General features: G+C 36.2%; 1 protein-coding gene across 10 annotated transcripts in view; it reads right to left on the reverse strand.

Moving 5' to 3' along the window:
* Nucleotides 1–1,104: 1,104 nt before the first annotated feature.
* Nucleotides 1,105–20,371, reverse strand: part of GALC (galactosylceramidase) — a 64,833-nt gene continuing 45,566 nt past the window's right edge. For 8 of the 10 annotated variants that reach the window (XM_078335569.1, XM_078335566.1, XM_078335568.1 and 5 more), the window contains 7 exons: nucleotides 18,951–19,040; nucleotides 18,142–18,228; nucleotides 15,620–15,770; nucleotides 13,503–13,683; nucleotides 9,440–9,603; nucleotides 7,961–8,037; nucleotides 1,105–2,973 (listed from right to left, as the gene is read on the reverse strand). In XM_078335569.1, coding sequence (XP_078191695.1) covers nucleotides 2,827–2,973; nucleotides 7,961–8,037; nucleotides 9,440–9,603; nucleotides 13,503–13,683; nucleotides 15,620–15,770; nucleotides 18,142–18,228; nucleotides 18,951–19,040 — 897 coding nt within the window. In that variant the 3' untranslated portion in view covers nucleotides 1,105–2,826. The remainder of the gene's footprint in view (nucleotides 2,974–7,960; nucleotides 8,038–9,439; nucleotides 9,604–13,502; nucleotides 13,684–15,619; nucleotides 15,771–18,141; nucleotides 18,229–18,950; nucleotides 19,041–20,371) is intronic. The other 2 variants (XM_035261224.3, XM_078335565.1) reach the window with 1 other exon arrangement.

A 20,371-nucleotide genomic window follows, 5' to 3' on the forward strand; every position in this document is an offset into this window, starting at 1 on the left:
CAACCATTATGGAAGACAGTGTGGCAATTCCTAAAGGATCTAGAACCAGAAATACCATTTGACCCAGCAATCCCATTACTGGGTATATACCCAAAGGAATATAAATCTTTATACTATAAAGACACATACAAACATATATTTATTGCAGCACCATTTAAAATAGCAAAGTTATGGAACCAACCCAAATGTCCATCAACGACGGACTGGATAAAGAAAACATGATACATATACACCATGGAATACTATGCAACCATAAAAAGGAATGAGATCATGTCCTTTGCAGGGACATGGATGAAGCTGGAACCCGTCATCCTCAGCAAACTAACACAGGAAGATAAAACCAAACATTGCATATTCTCATAAGGGAGCTGAACAATCAGAACACATGGACACAGAAAGAGGAACAACACATATTAGGGACTGTAGGGGGTTGGGGAGAAAAGGGAGGGAACTTAGAGGACAGGTCAATAGGTGCAGCAAACCACCATGGCACATGTATACCTATGGAACAAACCTGCACCTTCTGTACATGTATTCTGAACTTAAAGTAAAATTTTTTTTAAAAGGTATAACTTTTAAAAAGTATTTGAAGGGTCCATATTAGTCAGATATCAGTTCTTCCCAGATGTATCTATAATTTAACAATGAAAATTCCATCAGGCTCTTTGCAGAAATAGAGATAATAATTTTCAAAACATTTTTTTAAAACATGTATCTGGAGTATGTAAAGAGCTCTTACGACTCAATGGAAAAGACAACAGAATTTTTTAGATGAGCAAAAGATGTGAGTAGATATTGCATAAAACTAACTATATAAATGTCCAGTAAGTCCATGGCAAGATGTCTGCTCAAGAGCTTTAGTCATCAGAGAAATGTATATACTATACACCCACAATTAAGCGTTAAAATCAAAAAGAATGACAACATGAAGCACTGACAAGAATGCAGAGTAACTTGAACTCTTAAACATTGTTGACAGAAGTGTAAAACCATACATTTTGGAAAACAGTTTGGTAGTTTCTTATAAACATAATTAACATAAGACCCAAAATTTCACTCCTCAGTATTCATCCAGAAGAAATACAAATATATTTCACACAAAGATTGAAAATTTAGACAGTTTTATTTGTAATAGTGGAAACTTGGGAGAGGAAACATTGTGGTATATTCATACAGTGGAAAACTCTTTCGAAATAAGAAGGAACAAATCACTGACACACACAACATGGACAAATCTCAAAAGCATTATGCTGAAGGAAAGAAACCATTCACAAGAATACACAGCATTCGATGCCACTTTCATGATGTTCTGGAACAAAGAAAACTAACCTATAGTGATAGAATTTCTAACAATGGCTGCTTGTGATTGGGAGTGAAAGGAACTGATGGAAAAGGTATACAAGAGAACTTTCTGAGGTGATGGAAATATTCTGAAGCTTGATTGGAATATTGGTTATGTGGGTATATCTATCAAAACTCACTGAATTGTATACTTAAAGTAGGAACATTTTATTGTAAATAAATTATGCCTCTATAATGTTAGTAAAAAAATTGTTAGATGCATTAGCTGGAAATAACTTAGACTTGGTTTTAACTAAAAAATTTTCTCTGTAATCTTATTTATTCTAGTAATTAGCTTCTTGTCTTCAAAGCAATGCAATACTTCATTGTACCTAAGCCTATGTTAGACTCTTAAGTAGAATTCGTTCAATGAGTAATTCTTATAAATAACTCTAGATTTACTTTACCCATATGAATAATTTATTTGCTATTTAAAGCCATATTAGTGTGTAGTAAAACTCATACTACATGATAAACATGCTCACATATATTTAAATATAAACATGTTTGGACTTTAAACAGTAACTACATTTTAGGAGATGATCTAATTCTGTGAGTTTGCAAATGGCTAAGTACTCCTCTCCTTCCACACATAAGTAAAAAAAAACCATTCATCAGCTGTCTGAGTCTGTTACCAGTGCCACATGTGAGGACAGACTATAGCACAATGAGATGAGGCAGAGGAAGTGGCTCCAACAGCTTCGGGTAGATCAGGTTTTCTTCCTTCTTCCAGCCACCTCAGAAAACATTCACAGAGTTATAATGGTTACAAGACCAAAACTTGGAATCAAAAAGAATTAGATAATGCAAATAACCCAATTAATCTGCTAATCTTTATTACTGCAGAAATAGTGTTAGAAGTAGTTTACCAATGAGGCATTTTTTAAATATCCCACTCATCCTATCCTGCATTTCAAAAATATCATCTTAAAAGGGAAAATAAAAAAGTATTTTTAAAGCATTTATTTTAAAAAATAAAAATACTTTTTAAAGCATAAAGCATAACAGGTTGAAGTGGTTTTCATAAAGCTGCTTCCAGTGTTCTTCAGCTTTCTATTATGGCAGCATCATCTTGTGATGAAGACATTAGCTCACTTGGACACATGGTCAGTATCCATAAATACACCTCGGTGATGATCAAGTTGCTGCCATCTGCATGATCATTTGCAAATAAGATGAAGACAGCAACCTGAGTGTTAGCAGCAAGGCTTCAAGGTCTATACTACTCAAGCAACTCCCAAGGATAGAACCAATGTTGGGGAACACACCAGGTAATGTTAAAGATTCACCAGTTTTCCCCTTGGAATTAATTCTAGTAAAATCTTCCACAGGATAAATTAAAAATACATTTCTCTCCCCATTTACTCTTCTTATTTTTAGCCTCGAAAGGCTCACAAACTGTTCCATTGAAACAAGAATTGGCTCTGAACCCAAACCAAAAAGAAGAAAAGAAAATCCAGAATATTCTATGATGCCCTGTAAGTATTAGCTTGTGGCTTCCACATAAAAGTTGTCAAACTGTGCAAATTCAAAGGAGTGAGTTCCAATTGCGGCCCAGCCATTCTTTGGAAAATTCACAGGGATGTCTGTCCACAGAGACTTGTCATTCAGCATGCCAGAGGCGAAACCACCCTAGAGTAGAGAGAAACACATTCCCTGAAACCATATGAAAACAGTCCTCTGAAGTCTGTTTCTTGATAATGTATGGCCCACTACTTAGTGGAGCAAATGTACTTCTCACTCAAGACTTACCACAGCAAAACACAATTTCACAAGTTTGAGCAAAAGTTTAAAATACAAAATAAAATTCTGGGAAGAAATTCTTACCTACCTACTTAAATCGTTCCCAATGTACAAGGAATACCTCAATATTTACTGTGCTCCACAAAAATGTAAAACCAACAAAATTGCAAAACTTTTCATGATTATAAAGTTTTAGACAAAAACTCATTAAAATAAAAAAATGTTATTTATAAGCAGTCATATGTACATGTATTGTGGCTAACAGCCACCAGCTCTCCAGATCTGACTGCGCTGGTGCCAAAACATCTGCTTCTACCACACTGCCTATTTAAGGTTTTCATTAAGGAGCCTCTGCCCAGAGAGAAGAAAAATAATTAACCTTAGTTTTTGTGTTTTATTCCCATGAACAGAATATCACTTCGAAGCCATAAAAAGCTCCTACCCTTAAGCAGGAAAAACAGTAACTACCAGTTAAAGTGATGATGGGGCAGGGTATGGTGGGTGGAAGAAGGGAGGGATCTATAAGGTGCAGCTTACTGGTCACTGACAGGGAAAGAAAAAATTACACCTTCCTCAGAAGGTTGCCATTCTATTTAACTCAGTGCCTGGCACATGGTAAACAACAAACCTCAGCTCTTATTATCTTTATGATAGCACGTTTATGAGCATATATTCACAGCATACTAACTGCAGCCAATCATTTAAAACTAGCTACTCTCAAAAGACAAAGAGCTCAAAGTTCAAAGCACTGGGCCAAGAACCAGAATAAATCTGCTTTAAGTCTTAGAAGTATAATAATAATGGGCCTTAATTTAGGTCTTTTATTTTATGCATGGAAACACTGAGGCTTAATAAATTTAAACTCTGCTTTATTAGGCAAAAAAAAAAAAAAAGAAAAAGAAAAAAAGGAATAAATTAAAACTCAGTCACAGATTTTTATTCCAAATCACCTAGCTCCAAACTGAGAACCACATTCCTATGACTACAGACCTGCACAGCTCTCGAAGTACTTACTGAACATCTTCTGCTGCCATGAAACATTCAATACTAATATCGAGCCAAGGGACTCACAACACAAAGCCTATTAAGCACAAAACCTGTCTAACAGGACCTCATCTCTCCTCGTTCCCCAGACTTCAGCCACCCCAGCCTCCAGGCTGCTCTTTACACAATGTCAGCCACACCTGTCTTTTGTACCAGCTGGTGGTCTGCTCAGATTGTTCTTCCCATCATTCCCATCTGCACTTAAGTACCACCTACTCAGTGAGGTCTTTCCTCACCTCCCTGGTTACAGAATAAGGGTAACAGAGCTACTTTATTTCATGACTGTTTTTTCTTCATAATCATGTATATACTTATTTACAAGTTAACTGTCTCAGGATAGGCCTCAGCAAACTATGACCTACAGGCCAGCCAACCTTTTTTTGTAAATGAAATCTTATTGAAACATAGCCACATCCATTCAACTACCTGTTGTCTATGGCTTTTTTCTCACTACAACAGCAGAACTGGGTAGTAGCAGCAGAGATCACATGGCCCACAATATTCTCTATCTGGCCCTTTGCAGAAAAAGTTGCCAACCCCTGTCCTAGAAGAATATATGCTCCAAGAGAGCAGGAATCTTGTCTGTCTTGTTCACTGCTGTATCCCTAGGACTTAGTAAAGTGCATACAGTAGGGGCTTAATAAAAATGTGTCGAATAAAAGAATGAAACATATTTAACCATCAAAATAACCTCACAGAAGTTATCCCCATTTTATAAATAAGGAAACGGATACTCAAAGAGGAGAAATAACTTGCTAGAAGTCTCAGCATGTGTTAGTAAGGAAATATGAATGTTTGTCTGTCTGGTTTCAAACACTCCTACTCCTAAGAATATTAACTTAATTCATTAAGTGCTTACCACATATCTGGCACCAAAATTTCATATATATTTTCTCATTGAATATTTGTAAGAAAAGTTTTCTTCATGATATTATGGAGGGGAAAATTGAAGCTGTGCAACATAAAATATAGTAGACTTCAAAGTCCATTGTGCTACCCACCACGCGACAGAGCTGGGGACAAGTCACCTGACATGTGCTGAGAAGAATTCAACAGGTGGCTGATGGTCAATGACAAAATCCTCACATTAGCTATAATTTGGAATATGGACAACATGGAAGATATTTTGTTTTTTTCATTTACGCGTAAAAGATTTATATGTCAAATACTGTTTAATGCACTTGGAATTTAAGATGAGCAAGAAAGACAAGGTCCTTGCTCTTATGGAGCGTATCTTCTAATAGAAGGAGATGGACAGACACACACGCACAGTGAGAGCTAAAGGATAGTGGCATGCAAAAATTAAAGCAGGTCAAGGTGACAATGGATGCCTGACAGACTACTTTAGCGCAGACAGTTGGAGAAGACCCTCAGAGTATGTGGCAAAAAGTTGAGATTCAATTAAGCAGCAGAATGCTTATAGTTGATGAAACACAAAATAATAGAAGTAGGGGAGTAGAGTGGGTACAAGCCAGCAAAGTCCTATCCATCCCTGTGGCAACACAAGAGCTAATTTCTAAAAGTAATGAATCAAATTATATTAAAGACACACCAGAAGAAACAGCTAAAGTAGTGAAGAGTGGCTGTATCAGAAGTACAGAACACAGACTGGGGTCAAGAAGAAGGAACAGGAGGTGAGGCAGGAGGCAGCTGTTTTCAGTAAGTCCTGTTGATATTTTAACCAAGTATGCAAAGTACCTAAAGAAAATTTAAAAATTTTTTTAAATCTCATTAATTATTTCAAAAAAACTCTGAAAATTACTAAAACAAACCTAATCAAAAGTGTGCAAAAATAAAACTGAAGGACATAGTGGCAAATCTTAATAAACGGTGAAATATAGCATGCTTTTGTTCCCATGTTTGCTCATGGACACATTATTGCAAAAAAAAAAAAGTTATTTTTCCCAAATTGACGTATAAATTCAATTTAATACCAGCAGCACTTTCAAGTAATGGAAAGTTTTTTTAAAAAGTCCAATTGAACAATGTATATAGTGGAATAGCAAAGATAATTTTGAAAAAGAAACAATGAGGAAGTTGCCCCACCAGATACCACTCATTCATTTATCAACCATTATTTGGGCTCTTGCTCTGCCTGGCTATAAGGCACTTTTCTAGGTGCTACAGAGCCAGCAGTGAGGAATATGGAGAAAGGCCTGTCACGAAAGGAGCTATGTGCTAGTGAAGGGAATAGGATAAACACATAAGCGATCAATAGAATATGTGTGACATCAGCTTGGGATAAAAGCTTTGGAGAAAAATAAAGCAACAGAAAACAGACAGAGGTGAGATGGGGCATTGTTTTTGATCAAGTGGTCAGGTAAGAAAACTCTGAAGGAGGCAAGGGAGTAACCACATCATCAAAGCTTTTAGAATGTGAACACAATTAAAAGTGTGATTTTGGATAATAAGAGTCAAATAGCAATGTGGAGAATAGAGAAAAGTTCAGAAACAAGCATATGTACCATGTGCTAATTGTTACCTTTAAATTATGGGCAAAAGGATAGTCTATTATAATAAACGATGGCTATCCATTTTTCAAAAAATTCTATTCAATACTTCCCCTTACAATTCACAAATAAATTCTTGATGTATTAAAGACTTACACATAAAAATAAATCCTAAACTTTGTTTAGTTTTGGGGAAAAAACATGTTCCTAACCTTGAGAAGCAAGAAGGCCTTATTTAAAACATGAAACGCAAAATCAATGAATAAAAGATGAAATATTTGACAGTATCAAAATGTAAAACTTATAATCATCAAAAATATCATAAGCAAAATTAAAGTACACATGATGGAAGTGCACAGTTGTCACATATGCAACAGACAAAAGGTTACTATATAGAATACATATAAAGTTCACATAAATTCATCAGAAAAAGACAAAGAAGTGAAAAGGCAACTTCAGAGAAGAGAAAATACAAATAACCAATAACATTAGATGTGCAAGTTCCCTAATTATCAAGGAAATACAAATCATACCTACGAGTTTGGAAAAAAATCTTTGAATTCAATAAAAGTGAATATTATTATAATTGCTATAAAATGGCTACAGTTTGGCTAGCGTGGTATGGTTAAATAATCTATGCTACATCCAAATCAAATCTTCAATATACATACTGTAAATGCTAAAAAAAAAAAAATAGTACTGTCATTTTTAGTGGTTGATTGAGAGGAGAGAACAAATTCCAAAGTTATTGGAATCTGATTTTTAATTTCTATTGCAGCCTAAACAAAATTGTGAGAGAGCTATCTGGGGAGAGAACAGCACATCATATGTAAAAATTTTCCCTGAATAGCATCCCTTGGAAGCACTGTCAAGTAGTAACTCATGATCACCCAGTGATTTTGAGGAATATTTTATATTATACTAAAATTAATCTGGTATTTTCTTGGACAAAAATATTCATGCAAACCAATTTCTAAAAAACTATGCTTATAATTGAAAACCAAATTATTCTTAACCACAAAAATAAATGTATATGACTTTGCTTACAACTACAAGCTCTATGTACAGTCTTAGTTCAAGCAAACTTGAAAAAATAGTTCAATTATTGACTTTATCAATTATGCCTCAGTTTAAAAAACAAAAACAAATAAAAAAAAAATATGACCTGATAAAGTCAACTGCTGATGGTTCTCACGTAGGTTACCTTTACCCTCACACACATAACCATCCTAGGGATGAGTAGTTTCCTGGCACCAAGGCAGATTCCTTATCTCTCTTCATTATGTGTCACACTTTCCCCCTCCTATTTTACAACAGAAAATTCTAGAAAGGCACAACAAAAGAGCATTTTACCTGCATATCCTCCAATCAGCAATACTTACCCTAATAGTTAACGTGAGTGTATACCATTTTTTTGCTGTAACTTCAACATGTCCTAAAGCATATATAATCCATCCAGCTGTAACATAAAAAGATTATCCTAATAGTTATATTTTTGAGATCTCAATCACAGAATCATATAACTAGTGGGATTCTCAAGTGGCACCTGTATGTAGTAAAGTCAGCCTTAATAGAGGTCTATGTCCCTTAATTCCCAGATCTACAACTGAGTTAAGCCAAAACATCTTTCATTTAGCCACGCATTTAATACCATACACTTAGAGTCTACTCTGAGCCATATACTATATGTGAACTCACCAAAGAACCAAATAAACTGAAAAGCCAGGACAGTATGAGGTGTTAGCATCTATAGTTTAAGTATACATTTATACATGACTGGATTGAATATGGAAGACAAAAGAGAACATAAAATTTCCAGCCAGTCTAATTGGTTGCAAGATAATAGTATTAACTTAGAGGGAGAAAATAGTAAGTTAATATTTTGAATTACTGTTATTTGAATGCCTATGAGAACCCCAGGATAAAGTATCAAGTAGGCAGTTTAAAACAGACAGTGGGGACTGCAGACACAGCTTTAAATTCCTAGTTCCAGTTCTACCACTAACTAGCTTTGAGCCATAGGCAAGTCAAATAACCACTCTGGCTCTCTGTATTCAATTTCAATATCAGTAAGGTAACTTAGACTGGTAATGCTATGAATATGTAACTCTTGTTCTAATATCCTTACTACCTTCTTCTTCTTTAATTTTTATTTTATTTATGGAATCAAGGCAAAAAGCAGCAAAATTTTTTAAAATTAAGGCAGGAGGAAAACCAAGAAACTGAGAGTCAAGAAAAGTCACCACACCACCAGTAAGGTCTAGTTTCAAACAAGTGGTATGTACCAAAACCAATCTGAAGTGAACACAGTTTAATCTGAACATATTGGAAGCACCTATTCTGGATAAAATATCATCCTACCTAACACAGGGTTGTAAGGATGACTGAGAAAAGTCAAGTTATTTTCAAGCATTAACTAAATTCAAAAATGAGATTTTTCCATTTTAAGCAGATCAATCCCTCTTCTTGTATTTCCATAAGTACAGCAGCAACATTCTTATACTCCTGTTTTTATTTATGGTGCCTCCTAAGCATTCTCTCCCTACCACCTCTACCTCAGAGGGTTCTGATGTTATCTATGCAAATCCTATCCTCACAGCCCAGCTCAACTCTACAATACCCTAAAAAGCTTTGTACAGTTATTTCCTCTTTCACAGAGCTGCCCCTTCTCTAGGAATTAAATAACTTTCTATAATTGTAAACTATTTGGTATTTGCTTATATCTCTTCCCAATTAGATGTCCAAGCACCTTGGGTTGAACTCTTTTATCACTCCCACAAATAACAAGTAGGTGCTCATAGTAACATAGCCCATGGTAAGTCATATGCTATTTAAAAAAAAAAAAAAAAAAAGTCACTTACCTAAATCACCTGTAACCCTATAAGATCCATTTGCAAAAATCCAGAAGAAAATTCCTCTGGCACTTCTAATCAAAACACCACCTTTATTTACTCTTCCTGCAATGAACACACCTCCCGTGTCAGGGGTCTCTATGTAAACATCACACTTGATAGTCAGATTGGTCCTGCAAAATAAAACGGTTGGTTAGTACTCTTACACTATACCCTTCCTAACATAGTACAGATATGTCATTTCACAGCATATGCTTCCAAACTTCTAACTAAGGTGAGAAGGTGATTTGCTGAGCCTGTGTCTGTAGCAGAGATGGGCTTCAAGAATCTTCATTGACAACAGTTGTAAATGTTACATGACTTAAGTCATTTCATTGTCTCTTTAAATGATTAGTGGACAATAATAGTTATGATATTTATGTTTCTTGAGAAAATATTAAAACTTTTCATCTTAATAATTCAATATTTTAAAAAGCCACTATTGTCTATGAACACATAAAAAGTAAAAGTTCCAAACAATTCTGAGAAAAAGTGTTTATTCAAATTTCCATCAACAAAGAAAGGCAATGAAGGCAATGCTAGGAGCCTCTGGGAGAACATAAGCTACTCTGGGGCCAATTTTCACATTTAAATATTACAAAACTTTAAAACTCCACAAGAAAAGATCTAAAATTATTTCTCGGCGAAGGCCAGAGTTGACTCTCTAGGAGGGCTTCTTAAACTCAGTTCACTGGCCCTACCCAACGGCGTGATTCAGTAGATCTGGTGCAGCCTCTTGAACTTGCATATCAAACAAATTCCTAGGTGATGTTGATGCTGCTTGTCCAGGAATGCCACTTTGAGAACCATTTTCCCATATGAAGTATCTGTCTATAAGGAAGCAATAAAATCCTGGTTCTAGGCTCGCTGATCCATGAGAGTCTATCAAAGATGGGAAAAGATTCAGCCATCCAGGGACTACCAGAGCTTTTACAGTGAGCTCTCCTCTACGTTTCTTCCTACAAATGCTACCAGGTAAAACACTTTCCTTCTGGGATGCTACAACCACCCCAAACCAACATGATCTCTGAAAATATTTCACTTCCTACTCAGTATCTAACTGCAAATGGAAAGAAACAGGAAAGCTTGCACACAACCAAGTCATAAATCAAGCAATATATCTCGTGTAAGACTGGAAACACCAATAAATCTATTCCAGAAATGGGTTGGGGGGAATGAGATCTAGAATTACGTGGCCTTTACATTCCTGTGTCTTTTCAGTGAATTTTGCACAGTCAAATTTTACTATATAAAGGAAAATATTACAAAAGTACACAGTGAGGACAATCCACACTTAATTATCTAAGCAGAGCTGGGCTACTTTACAGGAAGATCAAATGCTAAGTAATTCAACCCCAGTCTCTCCTGTCCTCTGACATCAGAGGAAGTTTTCTCTCCACAGATTATCACCAGCAAGAAACCACTAGCAATCAACACTGGAACTTACATTCCTTACCTCCTTTCTGGTTCATCACAAGTTTGAAAGTGCTATAAATATCATCAGCACCCTAAAATTATTCTATTTAGAGCTGGAATGAGAAAAGATCAAACTTTTTCCATTTTTATATACCACATACCACAATAAATGATTCTTGCCTCAGAACTTGCCAGGCAATTTTGTAGATAATGATGAAATAAAATAAAAGTGTGGTTTATTCTTCCATAGCCACAATCTCTCAGTAATGCTGAAAGAACAAAAACTAGCCAATATATAAGGCAACTTTGATCAAAGAGAGAGTTCAGCTGTGTGCAGGGAAAGGTAATTTTGTGATTGTCTTTAAAGAATTCCAATCAATGTACACTATCAAGATAGAAGTAGCCAGCTATAGTACAATCTACCTGTATAATCAAATGACTGTGCTGGTACATAACTAAATCTAGGTATAAGAGAGGAAGTTCTACTCAAAACACAACTCTAAAACCTGTGGGTAGTGTGCACACATTGAGAACAGATTTACTAAAATAGCACTACAGATAAAGATAAACAAATTTCCCATTTCCTACCTTTCAGAAAAAGATAATTGAAATGAGGCTGTGAGATGTATTCCAAAGAGAATGGGCTACTGAGTCATACAGACCCAGCTTCTAGCCCTGGTTCTGCCACTTATAAGTGGGATCTTGGGTAAATATTACCGCAGAGATGATGCAGTTTCCCAGTCTGCAAGGTGGGGGTGATGACGTCATAGTGGTTGCATGGGAAATCCATCAAAGTGCCTAATATTACCCAATTTTTATTCCCTCCTTTTCCCACAATAAGTGGGCACAGCAGCCAGACAACAGAAATGAATAAGGGATATGTGTGGACCTCTGAGCAGATCTGGCTGCCTCAAATAGAGGATGGAATACTGGAAAATAACGCATAGTAGATGAGACCAAATTATAAAGGGTCTTGGAAATCAGGCCTAGAAGTGGAAAACACAGGTAGCAGGAGAGAATCACTGCATCTGCCTGAGCAGAGGAATAACATGCTGAAAATAGGGCTTCAGAAAGATGAAAGCAGTCCTTTCTTGACACACTTAATTGCCACTTCCTGGTTCCTTTCCTTTCAGAATGTGTCACTCTTTCTCTTCCACACCGTTCCCCATCTCTCTTCCCCGCCTCCTTACCCACTGCAATAGATCCTAGTAAAAACTGAGGATAGCTATTAAAATTATGTAAAATCTTCAAATATATGAAGATATGGGGGAGTAAAACTTTGGATGGTGCTATATCTCATTCTATACTACAATTAAGGGGATTCTCAATCTTTTTGGAGTCTGAGCCAGAAATAGGAGAGTTTGAGTTTACAAAGAACCCTCTATAATATTCATGGGCATGGGATATAGGGGTTGCCACAGAAAAGTTAAAAGTTTCCTACGGTAACTTCAAAACTGGAGATCAAAACAATGGGGCCCATGCCTTGTACACTTAAACCCAGACACTGGACTTACAATAAGACCATCAGTCACAAATGAAGATGTCACGAACTCCACTACCATAATTAGAAAATCTAGGTCAAGTTTCCACCTCAGAGACAATGGGACAAGCAGAAATTCTGCTGTGTAAAAACACAAGCCATGAATGTCATCCTTAATTAGGAAAGAATTCTTCACTAAACCTCAATAACTCTTCATAGTGCTATAAGGGTTCCAGGGACTCTAGATCACTAAAAAATTCTTGAGACTTATGTCAGAGCTTGGGACTAGAATCAAGATTTCTAACTGGGAGAAAGGCACTTCAGGAGGCATAAAGACTCTTTTCAGAATTCCTTTCTCTTCACTCTCTAGTTTCCAAGCTTTGGAAACTGGATATGGCTGTTTAGTAGCTTGGTATTATTAGTACTAGCCCTAAACCTGAATGTTTGTATTTTTTTTCCACAGTGGAATCATGCTAGTTGCAGGAAAAAATGAAAAGAAATACGTAAGACAGGTATAACAAGTCAGCACATAGAAATTCGGTAACTGAACTAAAGGGGAAGGGAAAGTTTTAGTTTGGCATTATATTTTACGCGAATAATATAACTTGTTTCTTTTGCCTCAGAGCTGGGCTCTGAGGCAGATGTCTAAATAAAAAGTTACATTCACTAGTCAACTAAAGCTAATTTGCTTTTTACTATTGCCATCTACTGTGACCTGGTAAATAGATTTTTTAATAAGGCTAAGACAGTGTGATTCTATAATTGTTCCACTAGATGGCAACACCAGATCAACAAATCAACTCCAGCAAAGCGAAAACACCTCAAAAATCAGTTTATAAATATTAAATTATAATTGGGTCCAAAACTCCTCAGTTTTTATACTGAAATAAAATTTCTCCTGTAATAATCACTATTATATTGGGCAAATATGAGTGAAGGACACTGAGGCAGCAAAATAATTTGCAGCTTTGTGGTCATCATAATATTCAACAACTCTAAATGTTTTATTACATATTACATATCAATTAGGTTCTTAGACAAGGAGGACTATTGAAAACTCTTCACTTCAAAATGTACCTGACAACATTACAAGGGCATTTCAGCCAGATCCACATAGAGAACATCAATCTTACATACCAGTCGTAGTCTCCTATAATAGTGATTGTGTTGGATGCATCAGCAGCCCACGTAATGGGTCTCTGGTTGAGAACTTGGCGTAGTGTGAAGCGATGCTCTCCAGGGTCTTCAGTATTTGTAAAATATTCAAATACACCAGTTTGATCAGCAAAGTTTGGAGCTTCACTAAAAAATGGGTAATCTGTTCAGAACACAAGAAATTGTTTAGTAACAAATCCTTCAGAAGCTCTCCTTGCTGATATTTTACAGTATATCTGAAACACTTCTGAAAGTTTTGAAATAAATAAATAAAAGTTAAGCCAAAGTTTAGGGCCCAGACTAATAAAAGATATATTAATTTTTGTATCATCATTACTAAATATCAGGATAATGGATTTGATATATAAATTATGCATAATATTTAATACAGACATTTGGTGTAGAGGAAAGGTCATGAGTTTTTAAGTAAGTAAAACCTAGGTTCAAATTCAAGCTCAGTCTGTCACCCTGGACAAGTAATTTAATTGCCCTGCATCTAAAGTCTCTTCACTTCTAGGTTTGCAAGAGGACAAAAGAATTAAAGAAAAGATAACATGTACATAAGCCAGCATCTGGCAAGGGCTCAATAAGCTTTATTATTTCTAATATCTGTCAAGCAAGGTTCCAAATCATGGGTCACAATCATCTGCCAAAAGAGCATGAGAAAGGTTTACTATATCAAGCTTAAAACTTCTACATTTTCTTCTACGTCTAAACTGAAGCAAAATCAGCTTTGGACCTAAGTTATCAATCCCTTTTTAGTTTTACGAGTCTACAATAATGAATGCTGTAGAGAAGAAATTTTAGTGGTAATATCTTACAGCTATTTCCATCTCATGTTTTTCCATGTTTTTGCATTCACTGCCCCATTTGAGACATTTAGAACCCTATCAAGTTATCTCCGGAGCCTGGCATAGAATATTTAACTTTAGTTTTAAATTTATATCATAGCTCATAAACTATTATATTTTAGATTAGAAGGTTTAGAATTGTCTCTTGGTCTTCAGAGTCACAGAATATTGTTCTTGGTGCTGGCAGAAGTTCTTCAATCTCATTAACTAGGCCATAGCCCACACAGATTCCTCACTTACTGAAGGCAAAGTCACCTGAGCAACAGATTGCAAAGACCCTGCGTTTCACAAATTAATGGATTTATCTAAGAGAGATACTTCAAAGAGTTGCAGAAAAACAAATCACCAAGCTAAGGATCACTGTTGTCTGTATTATAGCTGAGACGACTCCGCTACATAGTTCAAAAAGCCAACACTCCAGCCAACTAGATCATTTCCTGAGAAAGGGAGCTGAGACCCTGCAGCAGTTACTGGGAAGGGGTGACAGGAGTGTCCATCTTTGGTGGAACAAGCAGCTCTGCAGCCGATAGGAGGTTTAAGAGATGCTCCAGCAATGACAGTTCCCTCCCTATTACTCTCCTGCTGCTACAGACTTTAGGAACAGATTACAAAGCCACCTGACCCTGCCTGTGAGGCCCATAAACCTATAGAACACCATCGACTAGTCAACAAATTTTGTTACTTACTGACTAGGAATATAACTACAATGACGTCTTCTAACTTTTTTCCAAGTGGTTTTCCTCAATCATGTATAACCAAAGCTCTTCTAGCAACTTTAGGACAGATCTTCCTAGAAGACCTCAATAAAAATCTCTGAGGCACAAGATGGTATCTAATAAGTTGGATCACCCAAGGACTACATAACTGCCCATAAGCACTCAGTTCACTAGCACTGCAGAAAGATATGAATGTGTCTTAACCTCCACACAGAAGGAAGATGTCAGTAATGGCTAATGGGTTAGTAGCAAAGTTACAAAGTTTAAGTTTCATCAAAAAAAATCAGAATTATAATTTTCATTCTAACAATGAACTCTATATTTTTTCTGAAACTGAAAAATACAGGGTCCTCAAATTTAGATTTACCACAAAGCAATACAGAAAATTAGGCCTCCTTTTACCACACATGAGATTTAGGAGCTAAATGTGCTTTTGACAGCTGCTCCATCATTTACCCAGTTTGACAGGTAGAAATCAACCCACCACTGTTAAATATCAGGACCAAATTAAGTTTTAGTGAAAAACACTTACCAACATCGAAATCATCCTTATAGGTACTTGGGAAGGGCTGGGATTTTGGAGGCAGTGGGTAGCTGCCTTTGCGACCAGTGGTGAGAGTGGTGAGTGTGAACAGCTCATCTTCTTGCAGTTCCAGTGTGAAATTGCCAATGCTGTCGAGGAGCTGAAAAAGAAGACACTATTGTATTCAAGACCAGGTGCTACAGCTCATCTCATGTGGACAAAATTGCTTTTTAAAAAAACTAGCTTAAAGGAAAGTCCTAATCATTTCTGTGAGAACTTCCTAAACACTTGTGAAAACCTCACCAATACCAAGGCTCTTGGAATCATTTTTTCCTAAGTATTTGAGGAAACTTTGTAAAATTATGCTTTATAATTTTAAAGAACTTTAATTCATAGAAGGAAGGACTAAATAATCTCAAAATATATTTCTATTAGCCTATTCTTTTCCATTACACAGTAAGCTCTTTAAAGCTTGAATATTTTCAATATATACAAATAAGAGACCTGCTTTTTTCTCTCTCAGAATGTTACTAATGTAGAAAAATCCATAAAATATCACTGTTAACCCAGCTGTTAATCACAGAAATCCTTTCATAATTAAGAGAGAAAATCCCTCTCATTTTATGTTCAAAATATGTTTCAACTAGCAAGTTAGGCTTGGCAACTTAATCGCTTTAAGCCACAATCTCATCTACAAAATGAGGGGAAAAATACATACCTCATAGACCTGCTGTGAGGAGATTAAACCAGATAATGCTTTTAAAGTGCTAAGTTCAGTGTGTGACCAATGGGAAGCGCTCCCAGTATCAAAGCTGTTCTATGCTTTAGCATTTATGCAGACCTCTGAAGACATCGGAACCCCTTGCATAATCAATGAAGGCATTAAATCTATGTCCATTTTATGAAATTTGAACAGTTTTTTCTACTTTGAATTAAAGGAGTTATGTTCCTTGTTTTAATGGTGAATTGATGATCAGATCTATGAAATACCTGATGTTATATTCAGGTTGAGAAACAGCCACAAATGACATTATCTTTCTTATGGGGAAAATCAATATTATTATGCTATTCCTAGCAATGTGTTATACAAAAAGTAGAAACTTCTTTTTTCAGAACTTAATATAAAATAAGGTGTTTTATCACTGTTAGTGAGGAGCTGATTATCAGAACATTAAATAATAACAAGAAAAATTCTTTATTTGTGTCAATTAAGTGAAATAATGTGCTTGCTTGGGCCAATTCATTCTTTGAAAGCTTTCCTGAGAAACCACCATGGCTGATGCACTGTGGGAAACACCTGGGATATAAAGCTAAATAAAGCAAGGCCCAGTCTTCAAGGTGTCCAGTGGAGCAGGAAAAGTGTTTAACTTGGTAAGCACACAGCTGAAGATGAGTATGAGCTAAGTCTGGTGAGGAAGCTTCAGAGGAAGAGACACTTGAACTGAGTCTCAAAAGATGACAAAGATGAGGAGGAGCCATTCTAGGCAAAGAAAACAGATGCAAAGTCACAGAGGTAAATAAACATGCATGCTATGCTTTGAAAAATGTAAGTTTAGTCCGTGAAGAGAGGCCAGTTTAGTAGGACACACATCTAGGAAGAAGACCAGCCTTCTACCTCCTGAGAGGATAATGAGATTCATGCACTACACTAAGGAATGTGAACTTCTAAGAACATAATCACTGAGGTACTCTGAACACAGTGGTCACAAAAATCAGATCTGCATTTTCAACATATCACTCTGCAGCCGTGTGGTGGGTGACCTGAAAAGTCGGACTGGAAAAACAAGAGACAGTTTCTGAAATCCAGGAGAGAGATAAAGAAGAATTGAAACAGCCGGGTAATCCCAGCACTTTGGGAGGCCAAGGCTGGGAATCACAAGGTCAGGAGATCACGACTAGCCTGGCCAACATGGTGAAATCCTGTCTCTACTAAAAATACAAAAATTAGCCAGGTGTAGTGGTGTGCACCTGTAGTCCAAGCTACTCAGGAGGCTGAGGCAGGAGAATCACTTGAACCCGGGAGGTGGAGGTTGCAGTGAGCTGAGATCTCAGAGCAAGACTCTGTCTCAAAAAGAAAAAAAAAGGAAGAAGGAGGAGGAGGAGGAGGAGGAGAACTGAAACAAAAAGTAACAGTGGTAATGGAGAATAAGGAGTAAGAGAAATTTCTGGGCACAATCATCTATACTTGACCACTGGTAGGATACAGAGGGTGAGTGGGAAACACAGATAGTCTCAAATGAGACTTAAATTTCTGACCTGGGCAGCCAGGTGGTAGTGTCACCATCCATCAAAACAAACTAAATGTCTACGAAACTAAATGTCTAAGAGCTGAACACATCTATAAACACATAGACTTCTATGCTGCCTTGAAGAGAATTTCTATTAAAAAAAAACCAGTTGGGAACAACTTTTCTATGTTGCAGCTACAAAATCAATTATAAAATATAAAAACAAAAATTCTTAATGAAATTTGTTCCCTTACTGTTTTACTATTGGAATACCCAAAATATAAGAATGTATTTTAAAATTACCCATAGAGAATCCAGCTGCTTAAAAAGGAATCTTTCAGATGATTTTCCAAGTTTGGTATACCACACCTGTAGCTCTGGTATTTTACTCTGTAAAGAAAAGACAAAAAAGCATGGCTGAGTAACTCTTCACAATCTCTTTGAGGATTTCCAAAATCAGTACCAGCAAGAATGTACCAATGACAGTATGTACTCTATCTTATTTACCAAAAGAACCACCTCAAATACTAAATAGTTATATTTTTAAAAATACGAAAACACTGTTCTAGCAAATACTTTATTCTCTAAACACTAAAAAATTTTGGCAGATGATGAAAAAATCATAGTATCTTTGCTTCAAAAATATTCATTACTGTACCTGTGAAAAAATTTTTTAATTAATTTTCTGGAATTAAAAAACAATTCTTATGCCATTAGTAATCAGAAGCTGCTGCTTCTCAATCCAAACCTAACAATTCACAGAAATAGCAAGCATCTGGTCCTTTAAAAACAATATTTTTTTGTATAGAATACTGTAAATATCAATGCTTGAAAGTTCCCTAGACCATATAATGCATCTACCACCAAGAACAACTTTCTTGCAAGTGACTTTGAAGGTGTTCCTCAGGTTACAAAGTGTTTTACCTCCTGCTGGCTTCTGTCTTGTTAGAATAAAGCAAGTCAGAAGACAGAAGACACCAGGACCTTTGTCAATTCATATGCAAACCTTTAATAATTCATAATATAAGGCTTCACTTAAAAACTATTGGCCTGTGATAGAATATATAAATTCTTAAATCAAAACCAAAATAAAGTTATACACATTTACTTACAAAAGATCCCTTGAGAATAAAGGTAGCAAATTGTTGTGACACATTGAAATAAGGAAGAAATGGCCGTATACACTTAGAATGTTTATGACTCTGAAAAAAAAATCACGTACATTATACAAATGATGTATAAGCTATCTTTGGGGAAAAAGAGTTCAATAGTTAATGCCCAAGATTAACAGAAATGACATATACTAGGTAATAAACATGAGTTTATTTCACATTTTTAAAGACTTTTTTATAATATAATCTTTACTGAATATGTGTTGTATGTTCCTAGTCAAATGCAAAGTTCAATGGCACTTCAACTTAATCAAACTTTGAATTCATAGCTAAACTGTAGAGACATACATGGCACTCAGATTAATTTTGTGTTATAACTGTTTTCCAACTAAAATACATCAAATAAAAAGCAAAAGGAAAGATGTTTTCACTGAAAAGACACCTCATCTAAATATAACATTCGTTCTCATGTAAGAAGTAAAATGTGTGTGTATGTGTGTGTGTGTGTGTGTATCTACAGTATATATGGATGTCAAATACATACTAAGGTCAGCTAAATATTTGTAACAAATAGTTCTCACATTGCCATCACTTTTTACTAAATACTCACTTCTATGGGCTGGGATCAAAAGAAGTATGAAACCTAATTCCCACTTTAAAAGATTCCACAGTCACAGAATACTTTTCTGTTTCAGGCTTTGCCAACAATTAAAAAATTACTTTCGTAATCACAGATTTCAATATCTGTCTCTTAGTAATTGATAGTACAACTAGACAGACAATCAACAAGATGTAAGAGATTTGAACACTACTGAGGGAATGTGTTCTCTTTCTAGATCCACAAGGGGGCATAGTTTTAAGGGCAAAAACTTTCCAGTGCCATGCCCCCTCCCATCTCTCTCCATCCAGGAGCTCTAACCATTTCTGCTGAGGGCGTGGGAAAAGGTCACAAGTCAATCACTCCAGAAGTTCAAGGGAACTCTTTTCATTGGTGAGGGTAGGGGTCTTGGAGAGGGAGGGAATTCCTCCCAGATTAAAAGTCCCTGTCTCCCTCATCCGGGAGGATTTTCCCCTTCTGGAGTCCCCTTCCACTCTTGTGGAAGTTGCTTTTCCTCTCCTAAACTCCATTTCTCTCTCAATTCCCTTCCACTCAGTGTGGAAGCTGTCTTTACTCTCCTAGATTCCATCTTTCTGGATTCTCTCACTCAGTGTGAGAGGAGCTTTCCTTCTCTGGTTTTCCCCCCGGGATCCTTCCTCACTCACTATGAAAGTGGCTTTTCTTTCTCTCTCTGCCTAAATAATCACTTTCTGCAAACACTTTTTGAGTCTGGTATTTACTAGAGTACTGAGCCATGGTCTCCTCTCCCATTCTTGGGTTAGTGACAGACCAAGAACCTGGAGAAACGTCCTCTCAGGGGAGC

Source organism: Callithrix jacchus, chromosome 8 (genome assembly GCF_049354715.1).
Source record: "Callithrix jacchus isolate 240 chromosome 8, calJac240_pri, whole genome shotgun sequence".
Lineage (NCBI taxonomy): Eukaryota > Metazoa > Chordata > Mammalia > Primates > Cebidae > Callithrix > Callithrix jacchus.